Source organism: Rhinolophus ferrumequinum, chromosome 7 (genome assembly GCF_004115265.2).
Source record: "Rhinolophus ferrumequinum isolate MPI-CBG mRhiFer1 chromosome 7, mRhiFer1_v1.p, whole genome shotgun sequence".
Classification (NCBI taxonomy): Eukaryota; Metazoa; Chordata; class Mammalia; order Chiroptera; family Rhinolophidae; genus Rhinolophus; species Rhinolophus ferrumequinum.
Genome location: NC_046290.1, coordinates 48,937,763 through 48,959,535, shown reverse-complemented (window position 1 = coordinate 48,959,535; position 21,773 = coordinate 48,937,763). Strand labels below are relative to the sequence as shown.

The window sequence follows — 21,773 nt, the reverse complement described above, 5'->3', positions numbered from 1 at the left end:
AATATGATAGAATAAAATTCTAATACTATACTGTAGGACAGATTAATAAATGGAGAGATATATTGGTGTCTGAACTGGAAAATTCATTATTGCAAAGATGCAAATCTCAAATAAACTAAAACTTCAATGCAATCATAACAGAAAATTCAGAATGGGTTCAGAACTTCATCAAATTCCTTTGGCCTAGCTATTGAAATGAGCACATGGTTTTTCTCCTTTAAGCTATTATGGTGATAAAGAATTATGCAGGAAAATAAATTATCTGAGGGTTTAAAACTGGAGCAAGCTTCACAGTGCTTCTCAAAACGTAATGTGTAAACAAAATCATTTGAGGATCTTAAAAATGCAGATTAGGACTCAGTAGATCTGGGTGGGGCTCCAAGACGATGACAGTGCCAGTGTATGTTCCACACTTTGAGTAACAAAGATCTGAACAAAGCCAAAGAAGTTTTAATTGATCATTGATTTAGAAAAAGCCACTATGGGATTTGTCAGTGTGGCATTTCTGAGACACGGGAGAAACTGCTCTCTGATGCTACCAACAATTGCAGGTCACTGGATTCCATGGCAACCTAACCAATATTTGTTGCAATGAGTCTCAAGGGTGGTTCATATGTATTTGTGGGTAACACTATTCAAAAGCACAGAAATGCAAATATATATTATACATCCTATTTCTTCGTCAAAATTGAAAGGCAAATAAGATATTGGGATTAGCACAAGTTCTCATTCTACTTTTCTGGAATTATCTCAAGGAACACTATTAATCTCCATTAGCTCAGATTTACAAACACTCTGGATAGGTAATCTGTCATAACAGATGATATAATATTGAAGCATTCTTGCACTGGTGGAATAAGCACACATGTCCATTCTGTACTTTTAATGTATTAAGGATTCAATGCTCACCAACAGTATTTTCCTTGAGATTTCATTTTGTATTTAATCTCTTTATTGATTATGTAGATTTTTCTGGAATCCTTCTATGTTTATGAATATTTTATTATTACCTCTCTAAACCAAGGCAACTTGGCTGGGTATAGAATTTTGGGTCTATAGAAGCAGAATTACATGCCTCTTATTTGTCAAAATTCTTCAAAAGTCTTCTTTTTCAGTTTGTAAGTTTTGGTTCCATTAGGACTGGCTTTCCTTATTCTGTGCTAACAGAACTCCTATGCAAGGCCACGAGATTGCAGGCTCTTTTACATAGAGGCTGTTTATTAAAAACAATTATGGATATAAAGTTGGGAGGAAGGAGCTGTTGATAAAAATACAGAAGGAGACAAAATTCTCAACCACAAAGCCAATTAGAAGCAGCTTTTTAAAGACAAATAGAGACAGAAGGCATTTACAAAAATACCAGTCTTCTCTTGACTGGCATGAAAACTTGTGGGAAAATTTATAATAGTCATCTTTGTTTTGTTTTTTTATTATTACCATAAATACATTTTCTGTGTAATGCATCTGTAACAAAGGAGTCTTTCAAAATACCTAGCCCTCAAGGTTTACTCCTTTGTTTTACAGATTATAATTGTTAATCTCTAGAAAATCTGGTCTGCTAAAATTGTTTGCTGTTGCTTGTCAATTGGGCACCCAGGACAGTAATATCCAAATTACCAACTCCATGTTTTGGAACACAAATTCTTGTGTGATCTCTCTGTTAGCCAAGAAAGCCCTAAACGTTTATTTCTTTCCCCTCTCAGCTTAAAGGTAAAAATCCAGCAATCTACAAAGTCGTCAGTTACATTAAAAGGATGTCGTGAAGTTCTGTCACATCCTCTTCCTTGGAGCCTGTAGACTCTGCCACTAAAGCTCCTGGCACTGTGAAGTTGCTTCAGAGAAACTTGTTTCTTTATCTTTGCCTGGATGTTTGCGGCACTCTTTGATCTGAAGTTCAATGATTTGATAATTCCCAGGGTTAAGTTTTGATGTTTGTCACTATTCTTTGCCCCCCGGCACCTCCCAAAAAAAGCGGTATTCCCTCTTTCTTCAGTTCAAGAAAAAACAAAATTGTAAGCTATCTATTTTTCCCTGACTGGGTTTTTCTGATCCTTTCCTGTGCCATACCAACAATCTGTGTTGGTTCCCCATTATCTGTCTCCATCATCTTGAGCCCGTCATCATTTCTAACTCTTATTGAGCACTTACGAGCTACATACTTGGCAAAGTCTGTTATGTGAATTTCTCATTTAATCCTCACAACCCTACAATAACATGGGTATTATGATTTGCAGATGACATAATGTATTTTAAATCATCTATTCTTTTCCTCAGCCTTTTGTGTGATTTTTCTCAAGTTCTCTATGTGTGTCAGTTATTTTCAATGTCAGTTCTGCATTCTGCAGTTATAAACTTATTTATATTCAGTGGTGTCACCATTTCTCTTTCTCTCTTTAGCTGTCAGTTATCTTATTGTGCTGTCTTGTTTCACTAAGTCCATGTCTTATTAAATTTCTTGAAAGCATAAAGCAGTTTCAGTATAAAAATTTCTTTTGTCTCCTAAAATAAGAGCATCCTTAAATGTTTACTTCATTTGTTATTTTACAACTTATATTCATCTTTCTTTTTAAAAATTTTTTTTTGAGATATTTTTTTCTGGTTCATTCTGTTTTCTTTTTTTTTTTTTTCACTTCCCTTCCACTCAGCCTGCCTCACTTACATCCCTTCCTCTCTCTCTCTTTCCCCGCTCCCACCCCACTTGGCTCATACCAAAATCTTAAAAACACCAAAGATTTATTGAGAACCCTCACTGAGTAAGCTTTCTGTTCACATTACCTCATTTCAACCTTTTAGCACCAATGAGGTATGCAGTATTGTTGTCCCCACTTCACAGGTGAGGGAAATGGCTCTGGGCAGTGACTTGCCCTAAGTTACAAATCAAGGAAAAAGCAGAACCCAGTTTCTTAATCATGAAAGGAGTTAGTCGTGCCCTCTACTGTTTTCCAAATCTCTTCTTTGGGGTGAAATTAGAGGCGTTTGAGGTCTGGAGACAGAAGAGGGAAGAGTGAGGACAGGATCTGGACAATTCGGGAAGATGGATTTCCTGGTTCTGCTGGGGCCCATCTCACACAGCCTTGCTCACCTCTCTGCCTGGCAGGCAGTGTCTTCCCATCTCCCCACCCCCCGTCTTGGTCCACCTGCTTGCTCCAACTCCCACATCCTTCTTCACCTCCTTGGATACCGCTTGCTTTGTCTTTCAGGTTCTGAGTGATGTATTTGTTCAGAAAATGCCTGGATGCACCAGGACCCTCTGGAAGCCCTTTAGATAATTCAGGTATCTGGAGAGGATGGCCTCCCCACTCTTCCCGCAACTCTAACAAAAGGGGTCTGGCCTCCCCCTGGGCTTCCAAGGCTCTTGGAAAGGTTAGTCCTCCCTACCTCATCTCCCACTGCCTAGCCCTATCTGGTTCATTCTTAAATGTGGGCAATTTTACCAGAGCCTTCTTTCTGCTCAAAAATATTATGGCTATTTTTCTCTCACTGCTCTCAAGATTCCCTCAAATTCTCTCTTCAGTGAGAGAGAATGACATTTTACCTACAGGGGAGAAATGATACGAATGACAGTGGATTTCTCATCAGATACCTTAGAGGCAAGAAGGAAGTGGCACAATATTTTAAAGTGCTGGAAAACAAGAACTGTCAACTCACAATCCAGCAGAATTTATCATCAGCAGACTTACCTGAAAATAATGTTCTCTAAACAAAGTAAATGATAAAGGAAGGAGTTCTGGAACATCAGGAAGGAAGGAAAAAAACAGTAAGCAAATATATTGATAAACACAATAGAGGTTCCTTTTTGGGTTTTCTAAATTATGTTTGGCTGTTGAAACAAAAATTATAAAATTGTGTGATATGGTTCAAAATGAATATATAGGAAACATATAATACAATTATAAAGAAGGGAGGAGTAATGGGATATAAAGGAAGTTAAGATTTCTGCACTCAAACTGATAAAATGATGACACCAAAACATTGTGGTTATATATTATATACAGTATATATTATCTACATATCTATCTGTCTGTCTGTCTATCTCTCTATCATAATACCTACAACAACCACTAAGAAAGATACACTCAAAACACTGTAACTAAATTGGAGTGTAATTTCAAAAATGTTTAAAACCAGTAACTCACAGGAAGGCAGGGAAAAAGAAAACAGAAAAAAAAAAAAAAAAGCCAGAACAATAATGTATACATTAGAAAAGGGAAAAGTTTCAAATCATTAATTTCAGGTCCCACCTCAAGAACCAAAAAAACAAGAGCAAAATAAACCCAAAGCAAACAGATGGAAAAAAGCATAAAAATAAGAGTAGAAATCAATGACATTGAAAAGAGCAAAATAAGGACTATCAATTAAACAAAGATCTAGTTTTATGAAAAGATCTATAAAATTGACAAACCACTTGCAAGAGTGACAAAGACAAAAAGAAGACATGAGAGTAAAATCATAAGCAATCTTACCAATGAATAGGAAAACAAATATCTTAAATAAAACATTACTAAAGTATTATATATAGTCTATGTACTTCTAGATACTCACACACACACACACACACACAATGCATGCAGGAGTGTTTGAATGTGTGTATATATGGATACACAAACACACAAAGTTGTGTTTGCACAAAGAATTATTTATGAATGAAACGTCTAATCATACATTAATGAATTAAAATAAAAAACAAATTATCTCAATAAGTGCAAAACATTTTTGATAAAATTTATATTTCTTTTTCAATTTAAAAAGAAATTCAATAAACTGAAAGTAAATGGAAACTCTTAACCTTAATTTAATCCTGCGAAAAAGATTATCTAACAATAATCTGTATTATACCTGGTGAAATGTAAGAATCATTCCCTTTAAAATCAGAATGAGAGAAGGACGTCCATTATTAAAAAAAAGAAAGAAGAAACAGAAAAAAACCCATATGGCTATATAAATTCTTCTTGACTTTCCATGTTTACTTGGGCACCTTCTGATTTGTTCCATAAGCACTTGATAGAGGCTTAGCTATTGATGACATAGATTCTCTGAACCACTATTCAGTTTCTTGGGAGGAGACTGAGGGAGGAAGGGTGGTGGAGCTGGGATGTGGCTGTCTTCAGCCTGGGAGTTTTCTCTCTGAATTTGTTAAGACTACTGTGTCTGGGGCTGATTCAGCCAGTTAGGAAGGTTGAGCTGTTCTATGGAGGGGAAGTCTTTAGATTTCAGATCATTTCCCCAATGCAGGGTCAATCAGCCACTTTGAGAAGAAATGAGATTAGCATGATCCCCTTTGGTTCACGGTCCTTTGGTTTTGTGGGTTAGCAGGTTTCTATTGACTACATATTCATCTGCAGTCTATAGCTTGCCTTTAGACTTCATCTACCTGCTTGTTAGAAAACTGTCAGAAGAGTAAAAAAAAGGCATGGTGGAGTGACTTCATAGCTTGATGGCTAGCTTTTTCTTCAATCCTGCCACCTCTGATGGAGGAAAAAGGCTCCAAATGCTTGTTTCTGTCCTTCCCCAGCCCTGTCATGACTTCAGCCCTGGGTCCTGATATCAAACAGATTTTATGTGGTGGGCTCTTCAGAATGTCTTCCAACTGCACCACTGCTCCAAGCCCACCCAGGACTGGAGAACTCAGGGTTTGTCCAAATTGTGCCACATTGGCTGACACTCTTTGAATTTTGTGCAAATTAGAGCCTTAGCATCAATGTACATGATTCTATTTTTACGCTTTTGTTCACTTCCTGTGTATGTTGTCTACCATTTGTTTAAAGAAGGAATAAACTGGAAAAGTTATTGGCTCCTCTAGAAAAATCCTTTTGAGTGTCAGGTTTACAGGAGAAATTTCTTCTAAAAAAATGAATCATTTCTGTCTTCTAAAATCTTAAGCTCTGAGCAACTGCAAACATTTGAGCACCTACCATACACAAGACATAAGAATATAAAAGTTTAAAAACTCATTTTCTGTCCTGAATGATATTATAGTTAAGTGAAGGAAGCAGCTAAGTACACCAATGATCACAAAAGAGAAGATTTTCAACTTAAAAACTTTCAATTTAGAAGAAATTTCATTGTTACTGGCCAAAGCAAAAACCTGTCAAACTCTGTCCGTCAATAACAGTATCACTTTGGATGCACACAAAAGGACAACCTTTTGGAAGCCAGCATGATGGTTAGGAAAGGCTGCTAGGGCAACACAGAGGAGAAACACCTAAATCTGGCAAGGTTCTCTCCTGCCAACCAGGAAGTTTGGACAAGTCAAGCAAGTATAAGAACAACAACTCACAACAAAAAAGTTGGGACTGAGGATTTTCCTGCAGGACTAAGTGAAGAATGACAGATTCTATAAGGGAGAAGACACTCTTGCAGATACTCAATTGATTTCATTAGCTCTTGTATTCTTTCAGACGCCACTCAACCTCCACTAATCACTAAAAAAACCAATGCACAAAGCACCTGAGTCAGAAAGTAGGTGACACAAGGAGATCCAGCTTCGCAGACAAACATGATTTCAGCTCTGATCTGAGATGTTCCTCTGGCTCCGATTGGGTTGGTGGCAGGCGAACCTGTGGGAATCCACAGTCCCCCCCAGTACTCTCTAGAACACCAGAGGAGAAAAATCCTTCAACATTCTTTCCATCTCGGAGCCTTAATAAAGCAGACTCAGGCGCACTGATTAAGGAAATAATCTGCAGGCAGTTTTGTTTATTAGAATGCTGGTCGTTGACTGTCCTATTATCAAATAAAACATTTTCAGCAGATATGACAGTTGGCTGTAACTAGTGGTAGGTGAGTCACATACCTGTATTTTGACCACATGCTCTTCTTGTTCATACAAAAATGATTTCCTAGCTTCATATTCTTTCCTAAGGAGCGGTCCTGAGCTTGTGGCTTGAAAGCGAAGAAGCAAATCTTCGGAAGCAGACCACATCTTCTCACGAATGTAATCTGCTGTGACTTTCTCAATAATGTCCTGGTAAGAGACATTTCTTATGGTTACACTTCACACATCAGGTGAAAGAAGCATAGAGAACAGCTTCTGGAAATTTTATCTTTCAGAAAACGATATATGGATAGCTTGTTCTGGCTTGGTTTAAAAACAGGTTTGACCAGAGCCAAGGGATGAACTGGCTTAGCTTCTTCCTAGTGACATGATTTTGGAATCCTCTAAACTTTGTGCTGAGCTGAACGCGGTTGAATGATCGCAGATGTATGGATGATGCAGGCCTTTGCCAGGCGTGAGGCCTGAGCGCCACAGAGTTATAACGGACAAGGATGATCAGTTAAGAATATGCATCACTCCTCTCTCGCTCGAGCTGCCAAGGAAAAGACTGCCGTGCCCATGAGGTCCTCGGGCTTCTCTGCCCGTTTTGCCCGGCCAAAGCAGGCAGACCCCTGTAATAAGTTGGGGAAACCTCAAATTTGGGGGAAAATAAGAGACATGGCGCAGAAGGAAAGGGGTTAGGGGAAGAAAGATAAGCACTATCATGGGCAGACAGCGGAAACCCAGATAAATGAGAAAAAAGGAAGAAAGGGAATTGTGAGAAGTCTTTATGTGGATAGGGAACTGGCTTTTTGTTACGTTCTTTGAGAGATGCAAACAACGGTTGGATGCCTTTCTATGGCTGACACCTCTTATGCTGTGTGACCGGAATCAATGGATGGTTAATTTAAAAAATTAAAAGTGAAATCCTATAAAAGATGAAGCATAAATGCCTTTAAGAGAAGACATATATGTCCATTCACTGAATAAAATCAGTAATTTCAGATTGTTTAGAAGAAATCAACTTTTACAGGGTAGATCTTCCGCTTGTTAATAATCTTAACAGACTGATGCTCAATTGCACAAAGTTATTCCTGGGACATTTCTGGATGTCACATGTAGTTTTTGGCTCTGAATTTTACCCCTTCGATGCTGCTTCTTCACAGTTTGATACATCTTCTCAATTATAGCATATGGTTTTTAAATATTGTCCACACTTTCATTTTTCAACAAGTAGCTCTAATAATTCATTGCCACAATGCCATTTTCCTGTAAACTGTGGGAACTTTGCACATTTGAAATTAGTTAATACACTATATTCTTCGCTATCGTCTTGTCAGTCAGGATTTCTGGTGGCATTGTCAGCCCTGGGCCACAGGTTTTTCTCTGAGTTTTAGTAAATAGGGCACTGGTGATTCTGTCCACAATATTGCTATACTGTAGTATCTTTGACGTTGGTGACTTTGAAGAATTCTATAAGATCTGCATTGGTACGTTCTATTTATTTTTTTCAAAATGGAACTCAATTATTACCAGTATTTTCTCTTTAAACATATTTCAATGCCTGGATCAAACAGCAATTTTCACATTTTTTGGGTCTAACTTTTGGTCTCAGGTCCAAAGCAATCTTGGTGAACATTCTTTTGAGTATTTCCCCTTGGGAAGCATTACTCACTCTGAAAAAACCTACCTATCTGTGTTGTAGGTTGAGAGGGGGAAAGAAATAAGACATTTTGAATACCGACGATGAAAGAATTATTACTAGTTTTTGTGTCAAGGAACACCTGAAGATTGATTTCTTAGGATAATCTACCATCCCCCCAAAAGTCACAAAAGCTTTCTTCCCCTGCTCTGTTTGGTGGTGTTATGTCAATACGGAAAAAATTCTGAAAGTTAACCACGGAGCCACATCCAATTGCACTGCAGTTCATAAAGACTTTGCAACATATCCAGCCTCCAAATAAATCAATTAGGTCCTCCCATCACTTCCATGATTCAAAAATAGAAAAATAACCACACTTATCTTTATAGTACAGTTTTCCATCAAACACCAACCTCCTACCTCAATTTCTTTTCCCGTGAGCCATGATTCTTTAGGCAAGCAAGATTCGGGGGTGATCCAGGAACTCTCTTTTGAATCGACATTGTAGTAGTAATCATATTTCTCTTGAAGGGTGAGTTTGAGCCATGAACCTTCGGTAGACACTAAAGAAAAAAGTGTGTTACACTCTAGAGAGGAACACTGAACACTTGTACATTAATACAGCTTCTTCAATGTGTAAAATAATCTAATGAAGACATTTTTCACCAAGCATTCAGATAATGTAAGATAAAATCATTAGAAATGACTAAAATAGAATGAATGCTATGTATTCAATGGCAGCTCCCTGCTACGCCAAACAAGGAGAGAGTGATGGCTAATGCTAGCTTTGGATCCCAAAGTTTTCATGAGGAGGCTAGGAGTCACAAATGCCAACAAGAAGGACAAGCACACAAGGAATTTATGCCCCAGGTAGATGTGAACAGCACCATAGTATACAGAGGATAGCAAAGAGCAAGAATCCTCTTTGTTTAGAAAGTCTAACTTCTCTGAGAAGTGCCCTACAAGAACTATAACCCGTTATTTAAGGAGGGTCAGTGATCTGCATTAGAAAAAAGCAGAAGTGACTCATCTTGGCTGACAACTTTACCCAAAGGACAAAATGACTAAGGTCACTAAGTAGGGACCAGAAGGAAAATTCTGGTTCCTCTGACTCATCTTGCTCTACACAACCACACAAAATGAGGGAAAAAAAATGCTGTAAGGACTTAATTTGGGGGTAGGAGAGTACTGGAAAAATCTATGGCAGCCATGGCTTACATTGGTTAATAATAGTATCTCCTTCTTACCATCCATGGGCTACACTTTCTGTTTAGAAATCTGTTTATTTTATTGAATGGTCATGCCTCCTGTCCTAGACTAGAGAGCTAACCACCCCCCCCCAAAAAAAATCAATAAAACAAAAACAAAAAAACAATAAAAAGCACTGACCTAGACCAAGCTAAGCAATCTATTGCCAAGTGAGCATTAGACAAATTGCCTTTATAAGTAAATCAAAGTTCAAGTGAAGTTTCCCATAGAATACTTAGATGGATTCACATAACTAAGCAGATGTAACTTGACAGCTCTTCAGTATGTGTTGCTTCTTTATTTGACCTTAAGTGGCCCTCAACTGTTCTATTTGTCAGTGCCCAGGAAGAAAGACGTATCTTTTTTTCAAATGGGCAGTCAGACAGCTGTTACCTATTTAGAAGTGCTGGTCTACTAGAAAATATATTGTACAAATCAGGACGATCACAAGTAACCATTATATTTTCAATTACCAATAGTTGTAAGATGCACAAATGCTTTCAGAAGAATAAACACCCTTTTTAAGGCAACTCTCTCAGTGGGACGGAAAGAAGGCAAACAAAGATGGTAAAATCAGATATTTTCTCTCATTTGCGTAAGAACTGAGAAGTAGAAAGGTCTTAGTTGGTTAACAGCCAAACACATGGGCACTGGAAGGCTTTCTTTGGGTTGGGATGTCAGTGGATAAAACGAAAAGAGAATTCTTATCATTTTCATACTGGTTGAATTTATAGTCAGAGGAAAGACTGAGGAGGGTGTCTCTAGCACGGGCTCCGAGTAGTTTTCCTAAGAAATATAGTTGGGTTGTTACTTAGGGAAAAGACTAATTAAAAAGCCATGAAAGAGAAAGATTCCAGTTAGTTAAGAGGTGATGAGGGTTCTAAAAGGAGGCATATTTTCTAGATGCCTTCCAGACATAATTATACCTACATATAAGAGCTAAGCTGAGCTGTAAGGGTCGGTGAGCCACCTGAGTGGACATTTCAGTTTGGGAAAGAACAGACATCCTAGAATCTCAGGAAAAACAGACAAGAATAAATCATTGTATTTATCACCCAAAACAATGTTCATAGCACTATTTGGGGTTGAAAATCAGTCTTTAATTGCCTAGAAAGTGTCTCCTCTTCCTTCTAGAACAGACGTTGGCAAACTTTTTCTGTGAAAGGCCAGAGAGTAAATGTTTTCAGCTTTGTGGACTCCAGGTCTCTGATACAACTACTCAACTCTGTCACTGCCTCATGAAAGCAGCCGTAGACAATATATAAATTAATGAGTGTGGCTGGGTTCCAATAAAACTTGATTTACAAAAACAGGTGGTGGCCCAAGGAATCCACTAAAAAACTAGCATAAATGAGTTCAGCAAGGTTGCAGAATACAAGATCAACACACAAAAATCAACTATATGAAAATATGTCCATGCAAAAATTTGGACACAAATGAATACAGAAATGTTATTCAGAATAGCCAAAAGTAGGGGGAAAAAATCCAAATTCCATCAATTGATGAAAGGATTAACAAAATGTGGCACATCCATACTATGGAATATTATCACCCACAAAGAGGAATGAAGAACTGATATATGTTACAACATGGATGAACTTTGAAAACATGCTAAGTGAAAGAAGCCAGACACAGTATGATTCCATTTATATGATCTGTCCAGAATAGGCAAAACCATTGAGACAGAAAGTAGATTAATGAGTTGTCTGGGGCTCAGGGTAGGGGGTGGGGAGCAAAGGCTAATAGATACGGGGTTTTGCTTGGTGTAAGGAAAATGTTCTGGAATTAACTAGTGGTATTATTAGCTGTGCAAGTTTGTGAGTAAACTAAAAACCTCTGAATTGCAGACCTTAAAATGTTGAATTTTAGAGTATGTAAATTATATCTCAATTTAAAAAAATCAATTGTATTTCTATATATTAGCAATAAACAACTCCAAAATGAAATTAAGAAAACATGTATAATAGCATAAAAAATAAATACATAGGAATAAATATAACAAAAGAAATACAAGCCTTACACATTGAAAACTACAAAACATTGTTGAAAGAATTAAAGATGACCCAATTAAAAGGAAAGACATCACATGTACATAGGTCAGAAGACTTAATATTGTTAATATGGCAATACTCCTCAAATTGATCTACAGATTCAACACAGTCCCTAACAAAGTCCCTGTTGTCCTTTTTTTTTGTTTTCTTTCTTTCTGGCAGAAAATTGAATCCTGGATACTTCCTTCCTAGGCTTTTGAATTGGATGCCTGGGGGTATTTTGATTCCATTCACCAAAACCTGGCACACAGGAAGAGGAACAGGCATTTAGGGGAGAGAAGATAAACTAATTTGGAGCCAGGATGGATTTGAAATTATGATGGGTCATCTCTAGGAACTCATCCTCTGCATCAATACGGTGTGCAATTCTTTCTCATGTAGGATGAGGTAGGGGACATTACGGTAACTCCTGAGAAAGAGGGAACAGAGGGGGGCTCAAAAGAGACCAGAATACCAAGAGGGAGTGGCCAATAGCCCTCCTCACATTTCGTTAACAGGAAATCTGCTGAATTGGACAGTGCAATCTCCAAGTTAGAAATACATCAGACAAGCTTTAAAAAGTAAGTACAGAGGGTACAACTGAACAGACTTCCAGTTAAACTGAAAAAAAATTTTTTTCTCAAGTTCCACTTCTAAGGTCATATATATGGTCACAGTAGTTTCCTGAAGGTGAAAAGTACTATGTACACGACCTATGATGTGTGCAAGTAAACACCAGTCTTGGAGTCAGGAGACACTGGGATCCTTGACACTAAGACATAGAAGGTGCTCAATAAAAATCTACTAAAGGAATGATGGATTAACTCTGTCAAAAATTTACCTTCCTGGGTTTGTCATTTTCTCCCTCTGTCTATAAAATCTCATGAATGTGAGGTTATAAATCTGAAAAATGAGTATTAAACTTATGATCTCACAGATACTTTTCAGAGCTAACATTTCACGATCTGCCATTGGATTGACTAGGAAGAAACATTTGCCAAGATTATTGATCTAATAATCCCTTGGAGACCAATTCATTGTACTTTATTCCACATTTTCAAAATTACGCTTTACGCCTACTAACTATTGTGCAATCATTTATCATTTGTTTCAAAAAGGACAGAAATATTAGTGTAAAAATCAGTTTGTATCACTGGAGGAATGGATCAACAAACAAGACCTACATAAAGCAAAATCTCCTTAACTATTGTCTTTTCTCAAGTCTATAATGTCACCCCTGCATAGCTACCAAGTTAATGACAGCTTTCCAAAAACAAAGAGGAAAAGAAACATCTAAAAATTTTACTTTGCCATAGAAGACAAAAATCATTTTAGAAATGTTCATTTGAAAGCAATTATTTGTCTTAAAATTAAGAAACTATAATACCACAGAAATCATCATATTCAAAATAATACTTAGTTTGTGCTAAATAATGAAAATGCTTACCACTTTTAGATTTTTGCTCTTTTTTCTTTGCCAGGGCATCATAGTACCTGTTAGCACATTCAGGGAGTACGTCATTTGTATTACAAACAGAAGACTTCAAAACAGACAGAATATCACTTGTTTTTTCTTTCTCCAAACACTGGTTAACATCAATGACCAGTGTAACCCCTGGGTAATGAAAAAAAAAATTTCTGTTAATGCTTCTCTTCTATTCACCCAAGTGGCATGCAAGATATAATTCAAACTTTTAGGAACGCACTGGAATCAAACCTTTTCACCCTTTGAGAGTATGTACACATATGCCTGAGAGATAGTCACAAACTCACCTACCAGTTTAGGCTTTAAGAATAAGATCCCACAGAAGCACGGTTTATTAAAAATCACAGTATTTCCTGGTTACTCTTGTGTGGTATTAAAGCACTATGTTTTGCTTACAGTGATAATCTATGAAATGAGGTGAATGCCCACCAATAACAGATACACAGGTCATTAATCAGTATCTGAGAGCTAGCTTTACAAAGACATTTATTTTAGAACAAGGAAAATGCTTAAAGCTATGGAATTCCTGATATTCTCCAGTACAGTGCTAGCATACTTCCAAGATTGTCATTAGCAACCGAAACGAATGTTCTAGAAAGGCAACAGTTACAGCTAGTGGATATGTGCATTGGAGACCAGAAATTTAATTCTGGAACCAAATTAGACCTATGAAGCATTTTATCCCATTTCAAATTTCTGCCTCTCCCCATAAATAAAACCACACTGGTTGCCTGAAGTTAACAAGGTGAATTCTTTATTATCCACTTTAGCTCCAGGTAAGAATATTCTGGCCCAACCAATGGAACTGTTTTCACAACCTATAAATGCACTGAGTTAGAAATGTAGGAAAAAAATGGAAGAAACTAGCTTAAAATACTTTCTAGATGAAAAAAGACCTTGAAAAAGGGGAGAAATGGATATTTCTTTTTTTAAACACACACACACACACACACACACACGTCAAACTCTACCATACAAATGTGAAATTGTGTATTGTTGTTAAATTATGTTCACATGTGCATAGAACTATAAAGGCTCAAGGTACAAGAAAAACAGAGTTTGATTTTCAAAAGCCGGGAGTCAAAGTCGCGCAAATCTGGAGGAGCATATAAAGAACGAAGGAGAACTTGTGTAGCAAACTCCAACTGTTGCTGAACAAAAGGTATAGCAGTATGTCCCTGTGCTTATAGAAGTTAACAGGAACGGGTGAACCCCCTTTTCTCTTCTCCAGGAAAACTTTGTAGGATGAGAAAAATGTAGTGCTGGTGTTTGAGAAGTTTGTGGTCTGAGAGAAGTAGAAGTAACAGTAAACAACAAAGAATTTTTACATGAATTACATCTGATAGCTGCATCTAACCCAGTAAAATGCTATTTTCCTTAAAAGATGGGTATTAAAAGCCATACATTTCTTGCATATAGTAATATGCTTTATCATTTGAGTGTAAATGTGCAAGGAGTGCGTCCACAGGTTAATTTTCCAGATAACTGAAGTTTATCCCTCATCTTAATAGAACCGTTTTCCATGAAAATCTAAAGCCCTGGAGAAAACCCTGACAGGACAGTCTCTATCCATTTTATCCTCAGTCCCTGGTACACAGAAGGTGCTAATGTTTGCTGAGAGCTGAAGAGTCCTTCATGCCATTAAAATTGTACTATGCTATAATGTAGTGAATGGTATTTTCAAGGGTATAGAGGTATGTGGGCTTCTTTGCTCCTGCACTAAATGGTCTCAAACTCCTATGCTTTTTAGTTTTTTCCTCTACCGTCACCGTCGGCTATCACTTCTTGCTGCTATCTGCCTGCACAGGGCAGCCCAAACAACAATACACAACAGAAACAACCAGACATATTAGCATTTTGCTTAAGATAAGAACAAACAGGCTCAAAGTGTCTGTCCAAGAGGTGCCCAATGAGCAGAGCAAATCAGTTCCGGTGCACAGGCTTCTTGACATCTATTTTTATTGTTTTTTGGCTTACTATGTGGGTTGTGGTTAAGTTCCAGATAGCCAAGGATGTCTAACAAATGCTCCCCGTAAAGTCAAGTACATTCCTGCTAAGAAACAATTAAGAAATCTCCCATAAGTCATCTAAGAGATCCAAAAACATATTTGCTTTACATCTTAAGCCATATATGCCAGCAGGCTTTCTCTAAGGCATGTCTTCTCAAAAGAGGTTATATAATCCCCAGTAGCACAAAAATTGGTTCTTAGGGGGAGGGAGTAAAAAAAATTGTTTTATGTATAAAGCACGGATCTACATATGGTACATAAACAGACATACAATGTATCTGTGGTATTAAAATTTCATGGTGAGGACCAATTAGGGAAAATCATGTCTAGAAAGATTCCTGAGGATGCAATAATGGAAAAAGGTTGAGAAACATTGCTCTGAGGAGTCAAAAGTAGAGACAAACCTACTATAAGAAAGCAAGAGGCTTCAGTGCAAATGAACACTGTCGCCAACATGAAGGGGACTTGAGTTCCTTTGCCCTTTAAATCTTGCCTGTGGTAAAATATCTGAGCCAACACATTTTCTTTTATCCAATTATATGGGAGTGGGTTTGATGCTTACACCATGTGACCAGAATCTGTTTCAAGTCTTCATACAAAGGATGAAAAATGCTTTTAAAGGATTAAATTCCTGTTGAGAAACTGGAAAATGCTCATCTAAGTATCAGAATACACGTCGTTTTTATTTTCAGAACATCTTTTTTGTTGTTACATAGCATAGAAGAACCTATATCAACTCTTTTGAGGAACAGGACAGAGGTAGAAGGTAAGATTTTAAATGTGCAAGTGTGGAGTAAAAAAAAAAAATCACACATTTGAGAACACCTTACTTTCATAATCAATAGAATCATGAGTCTCAGTATGAAAAATAGAATCAACTTAACATTTGCTGGCCAAATGTAAGAAGAACACAGAATGAAAGGAATAAAATAACATGTATTATATACATTGATTCGATTTCTAAGAGAAAAATTGTAACTTTTTCCAGCTATTTGAGTGCCTGTATCACAGTCGAATTTCTTGAAAGTCTCTCTTCAGACTACGGCTGCCTTCAGTTTTATATTTAAATTTAAATATCTTATGTACACATCTCAATTTTACTTTATTTTTCTTAAGGATTGGAGTGCTAGAACGGAAAGACTTCAAAGATCCTAAGGGTATATAAAAGTTCAGGTTGGAGAAATACACATATTTTTCCAGGCTAAGGAAATCAAAACCAGATGTCCCTCACAGATGCTTCCAAAGTTTAAAAGCACATCTCTGGAGCACGACTAAGGCATCTCAACAGCAATCTATGAGCTGACAGAACAGGATAGATTCTAGTTATTCCATGAATGGACAGCTTAATGAACTACAATTTTAGGAATCTTATTTTAATTTATATAGGTTATTCAACTATGTAGAGTGTTTGTATTTCAATCTTGAAGCTATTTTAGATTGCCATGTAAATTTTCATACTATTCCTCTATGAAAATAGAAGTTTAGAATAAAATTAAAAAAAAATATGTTCTCATTTGAGCCAACGTGGGGCTTCTGCCAGTGGCTGAGTGTGTCAATTCCAGTTATGCATTGGACCTGGGGAGGCAGGAAAATCCCAGGGTGGGTTTGAGAACCCACCAGGTTCACGGTGAGACTGACCTGAGCGGAAACTCCATTGACTACCTAACTGCCATAAGCCACCACACTGACTGGTGGACCACAGTGAAGTGTTGGGTCTCCCGGAAATAGTGTCAGTTCAGAGCCAGGGTCTAGTAATCCCTGAAAAGACTGGTAATGTCCTTTCCCCCCAGGATAGTCTCCGTGGTAAAAGGCCGTAGGCCTTTTTGGGGGAAGCTTGGGATAAAGATGAACAGTATACAATTTTGGTAGTGTAGCAGAGTCCTTTCTCAAGGGGACTTGGCCTCCCCTTTATTAAAGGGGTTCTGGGTCTGTAAATGGGCTCAAGTCTGGGGACTGTTTGAGGGGCCATGACTTTCTGTTTTTATGATTCAAGTTATACTTCTATTCACTTGACCTAGAATTCTTCTTCCCACTTGTATAAATCAAGTAAGAATTTAGTACACTGTGTTTTTCACTTCAAGGAAAACCATGTTCAATTAGCCAATTCCATAGTTGTCTGTGAATCAGATTATTCTGATTATGGCTTTGACTCTGCTGTCCATCACAGTAATTACATCCACTTATGTTTTGGTGATTAAGTACTGCCACCTGGCCTCTGCTGGCTTACCTACAGATTCAGGACTTGCTAGTCTCTCCACAATTGCATAAGCCAGCTCCTTAAAATAAATTTCCCTCTCTCTCTCTCCATATATATGTGTGTGTATATAGACAGACAGCATATATACTATATATAATACTTTCAAAAAAACAGATCTATCATTTATCTGTCTGTCTATCTACTTATCTATCTATTTATCTTAGTTTTTTCCAGAAAAGAAATATATGTAGTTCTGTTTCTCTGAAAAACCCTGACTAAAACAATAAAAGGCATGGAAAGGAGAATGGGCATTCATTAAGCAGAAATAGGTTAGTTTTCTAAGGATTAAAATGAGAAAGGACCTGATTAAACTATACATTTGAGAGTTTAGAAATCATTTTTTGCTTCCTGCATTTTGTTCAGCAACATTCTCAGAATTTGCTAGAGATAGCACCGAATCATTGAAAATAGTGTAACCTACAGATCTTATTGTATATGTGCATTCAAGAATGAAAATTGGTAAGAGTCCAAGTTTTTTCAGAAGTTAAAAATTACATAATCTTTAAAAAATTAGGAATTAAAATAAAAACTCAGAAGCATAACAGATACAAGCAAGGCAAGCTGAGCCAACAAAAGGAGGCGAGGGCTTACACTGCTTTGCTTTGTCGTGGTGCATGTTGGCCTCATAGACTGCGTGCTGGATCTCATCGAGCCAAAGGATGTTAGAAGCACTCGCAGGGTCCTGGGAATATCATCATAGAATAAAAGAAAGAACAGTGAATGAGGATGAAACAGAATTAATAACTGCTTCTTAGGAGTCATTTTATTATAATCTCCACAGCTCTTATTTAGCAACTACCAAGTACTGCCATATACTGTATACTAATGAAATAGAGGGGCAGCTGGATGGCTCAGTTGGTTAGAGCGTGAACTCTGAACAACACGGTTGCCGGTTCGATTCCCACATGGGCCAGTGAGCTGTGCCCTCTACAACTAGATTGAAGACAATGAGCTGTAGGTGGAGCAGCCGGATGGCTCAGTTGGTTAGAGTGCGAGCTTTCAACAACAAGGGTGCCGGTTCAATTCCCGCATGGGATGGTGGGCTGTGCCCCCTGCAACTAAAGATTGAAAACAGCAATTGGACTTGGAGCTGAGCTGCGCCCTCCACAACTAGATTGAAGGACAACGACTTGGAGCCGATGGGCCCTGGAGAAACACACTGTTCCCCAATTTAAAAAAAAAAAACAACACAAAATATATATACATATATATATATATATATATATACACACATACATATATATATATATACATATATATATACACACACACACATATGTGTGTGTGTGTGTGTGTGTGTGTCTATATTAAAAAAACAAAAAACAAATAGACTCCCAATCCAACCTTTTTTCCCTTCTCTCCTGCCACCCCATTTAGTCCAGCCCACCGTCATCTCTCAGCTGGACAGCTGCATTGGTCTCCTGTTTGCTTTTGCTGCTTTCAAGTTGGCCCTCTACCACATTGGTCCTCTACAGAGAACCACCAGATGATCTCTTCAAAATGGGTATCTCTTTACACCATTCCTTGGCTTAAACTCCTCCAAAGGTTTTCCCCTGCAGCTGGGAGGAAACAACACTCCCTTCCCATTGACTGTGGGAATCTAATGATCTGACCCTCCTGACCCCTCTGGCTTCACCTCACTCTCCTCTACTCCCTGTTCCAGAACTTCACACCAGCCTCCTTCAGATTACAACATTCTACCCCAGCTACGTGGCTGTAGGTTTTTTATCATTCAGGCCTTTATTCAAATGCCGCCTCCTTTGAGAAAGGCTTCTCTGGCTACCCTGGTCAAATACTCTCTCCCAATCACTCAATAACTGTGGTTCCCAAGGTGGCCCAGAGTGCCATGGGATACTTTAAATTTGAAGGAAACACAATGACACTCAACATTTATCAGCTACAGAGACAAAAAGAAAACCAAAATAACACCCCGAAACCCCCAAAAAACAGTGATTGGCCTCACAGAGCTAACAGTTTAGTGTAAGAGACAGATGTATCAAAAAATAATTATAATATGTGATTAGGGCAACATTAACTATAGATACACAATCTAGAAATAGCCAAGAAAGGATTAACTTATAGTAAGTAGGGGTGTTGAACTGCAGGGGGAGAAAAGACTAAGTAGTTAAGAATCGCTTCAAGAAGGAAGTGACAGCAGCAACGAAAAGGTATTGAATTATCGTTAGTATTTATTTTTCGGTTGATTCTGATATCTTGCTACAAATATATAAATATAAAATATATAAACTTGTCCAAGATTACAAGTAAATTTTATCAGTAGAAATTAAATATCTTTTGGGAAGAGAAGACATGGCAGGCTTCAAACCTATTTCCTTTACACACTAACATGAGATAACGTAGGTGGAAAGGGTTCTGAAAATGAGACAAAATCTCTGTTATTTCATCCTGCATCATTTGGGCTAATGGAGACCACTGAGGAAAGCTTGGCCCCTGCATCCACAGTCGTCTAGAGCTAAATCTGCCATATGGGAACCATCAGCTGTTAGTAAGATTTTCCATTTCTTAGCAGAATGACTGGGGAAGGTTCAAATGAAAAGTAGGATGAGAAGTTGAAGACTAGAGAAGGAATACAGAGACAGGAGATCAGGAACTATTTTTTCTGTCTCAACGGCCAAAGAGAACCCGAACCCTCCCCGAAAGTACAGCTTAAAACTTAGGTCCAAATGAGTTCATTGATGTACGTCTCAGTTTTTTTGAAGGGTATTTACCAAATTCCTTCATAACTTATCACTGTCGAAGACGCACCATACAAACGTTTACGCAGATGAGAGGGAAGTTACAATCCCATTTCCAAGCTGACGGTATTAGTTTTATAAGCCAAATTGAAGAGAGACTTTGCAAATCAAATGAATTCAAGTTAACAGATTAAATCATGACTCATTGAACTAAAGCGTTTGCTACAGCTAAATGCAAAACCAAGAGTAAAAAAACCGAATCCTACCAATGTAACAGTTCCTTTTCAGTTGCTCACTAGAAGACTGGAAATTTTATATTTACAGGATGGCCACGGCTCTACCTAAATAGCCAGGTTCAACATATGAGCTGCAAATGGATTACATGAACAGAAACTAGGCCATATGCAAATCAAGTCATAAATTCCTGAATTTAGATGACTCCTAGAAAATTTTAACTAAACAAAAAGGTACTCTCTCTTCAATATTTTGGGTTTTTTGGTTATTATTTCTACAATAAAATAGCATTTTATGTCAGTTTGTGTTACGTAGTTATTATGTAGTTGAAGTCACATGTTATGTAGTTGAAGTACTAAAGACTGACTTTTGATTGCAAAATTTGGGGTGGTGAAATTTAATCAAGCTGTGAAAAGTTTACACAGATCAATTCCTTCCTTCCATATCCCTCGAGCCTTTAAGTCTCACACGAAATTTGCATTTTCTGATTCTTCCTTCATTTATAGGACACAGGTTGATGGATTGTCTGACTTAGGATGTAACCTGAAACTTTGTTAATTATAGGAAAACCTGTTATAATGCAGTATTTTTTTCCTCCATATTAAAACATATCCTCTAGAATATAACTACTCATAAAAACTGATATGTTACACAATGTGAATATATTTAATACTACTGAGTTGTGTTAATGTGTTAGCATTTAATAATGGCTAAGATGGTAAATTTTATGTTATGTATATTTTACCACAATTAAAAAAAAAAAGCTTATTGCAGACCTGCTCACCAACACCCATGAAATAAAGGGCGTCCTCTGCACAATTCAATGTTGTTTTATGATTTTAGTTTAAATAGTTTTGTGACCCCCTCCTCCTTTCCAGGTGATCTGACCCTATTGAATGGTTCACAATATGTTGAACTATGGCAAAACAAAATACTATAAAACCAAGTTCTGGCCAGGCACAGATGACAAATTCAGACTAATGTGACACTGATGAAGAATTTTCAAAGTAATTAAACACTTAAACAATTTTAACTTCATGAAAAATGTTTGCTTTCCACAATTTATTTAATTTGTAATTATGTAATGAGTTTAAGAATTAAAATTTGAAATAGCTGTGGGGGGGGGGAGATTTCTGAGAGCTAATTATTAAGTAGAAATCACACTCTGGAACCGCATTTTTAAAACAGGTAAAATGAGATATGGGACAGAGTCAAAACTCATTGCTACTCAGCATCTATGTTCAGCTTCCTTCTGTAAAGGACTGTACACTATCTGTATTCTTTCACTGCACATAGTAGTAGTGGGAGGGATTTACAGCCTCTGTTCAGAACGGATTGTTAAAGGTGGGTAAGAGTTAAATGACTTTCTCCAGGGGTAATGTAATGTTCTCAGAAGTTTAGCCTGAGTCATGCACAC

The 21,773-nt window shown here is 37.4% G+C and overlaps 1 protein-coding gene across 1 annotated transcript in view; it reads right to left on the bottom strand.

Moving 5' to 3' along the window:
* Window positions 1-21,773, bottom strand: part of IQGAP2 (IQ motif containing GTPase activating protein 2) — a 264,412-nt gene that overhangs the window by 53,167 nt on the left and 189,472 nt on the right. The window contains exons 14-17 of the mRNA XM_033109917.1: window positions 18,018-18,108; window positions 13,122-13,289; window positions 8,817-8,959; window positions 6,794-6,964 (exon numbers count right to left, since the gene is read on the bottom strand). Coding sequence (XP_032965808.1) covers window positions 6,794-6,964; window positions 8,817-8,959; window positions 13,122-13,289; window positions 18,018-18,108 — 573 coding nt within the window. The remainder of the gene's footprint in view (window positions 1-6,793; window positions 6,965-8,816; window positions 8,960-13,121; window positions 13,290-18,017; window positions 18,109-21,773) is intronic.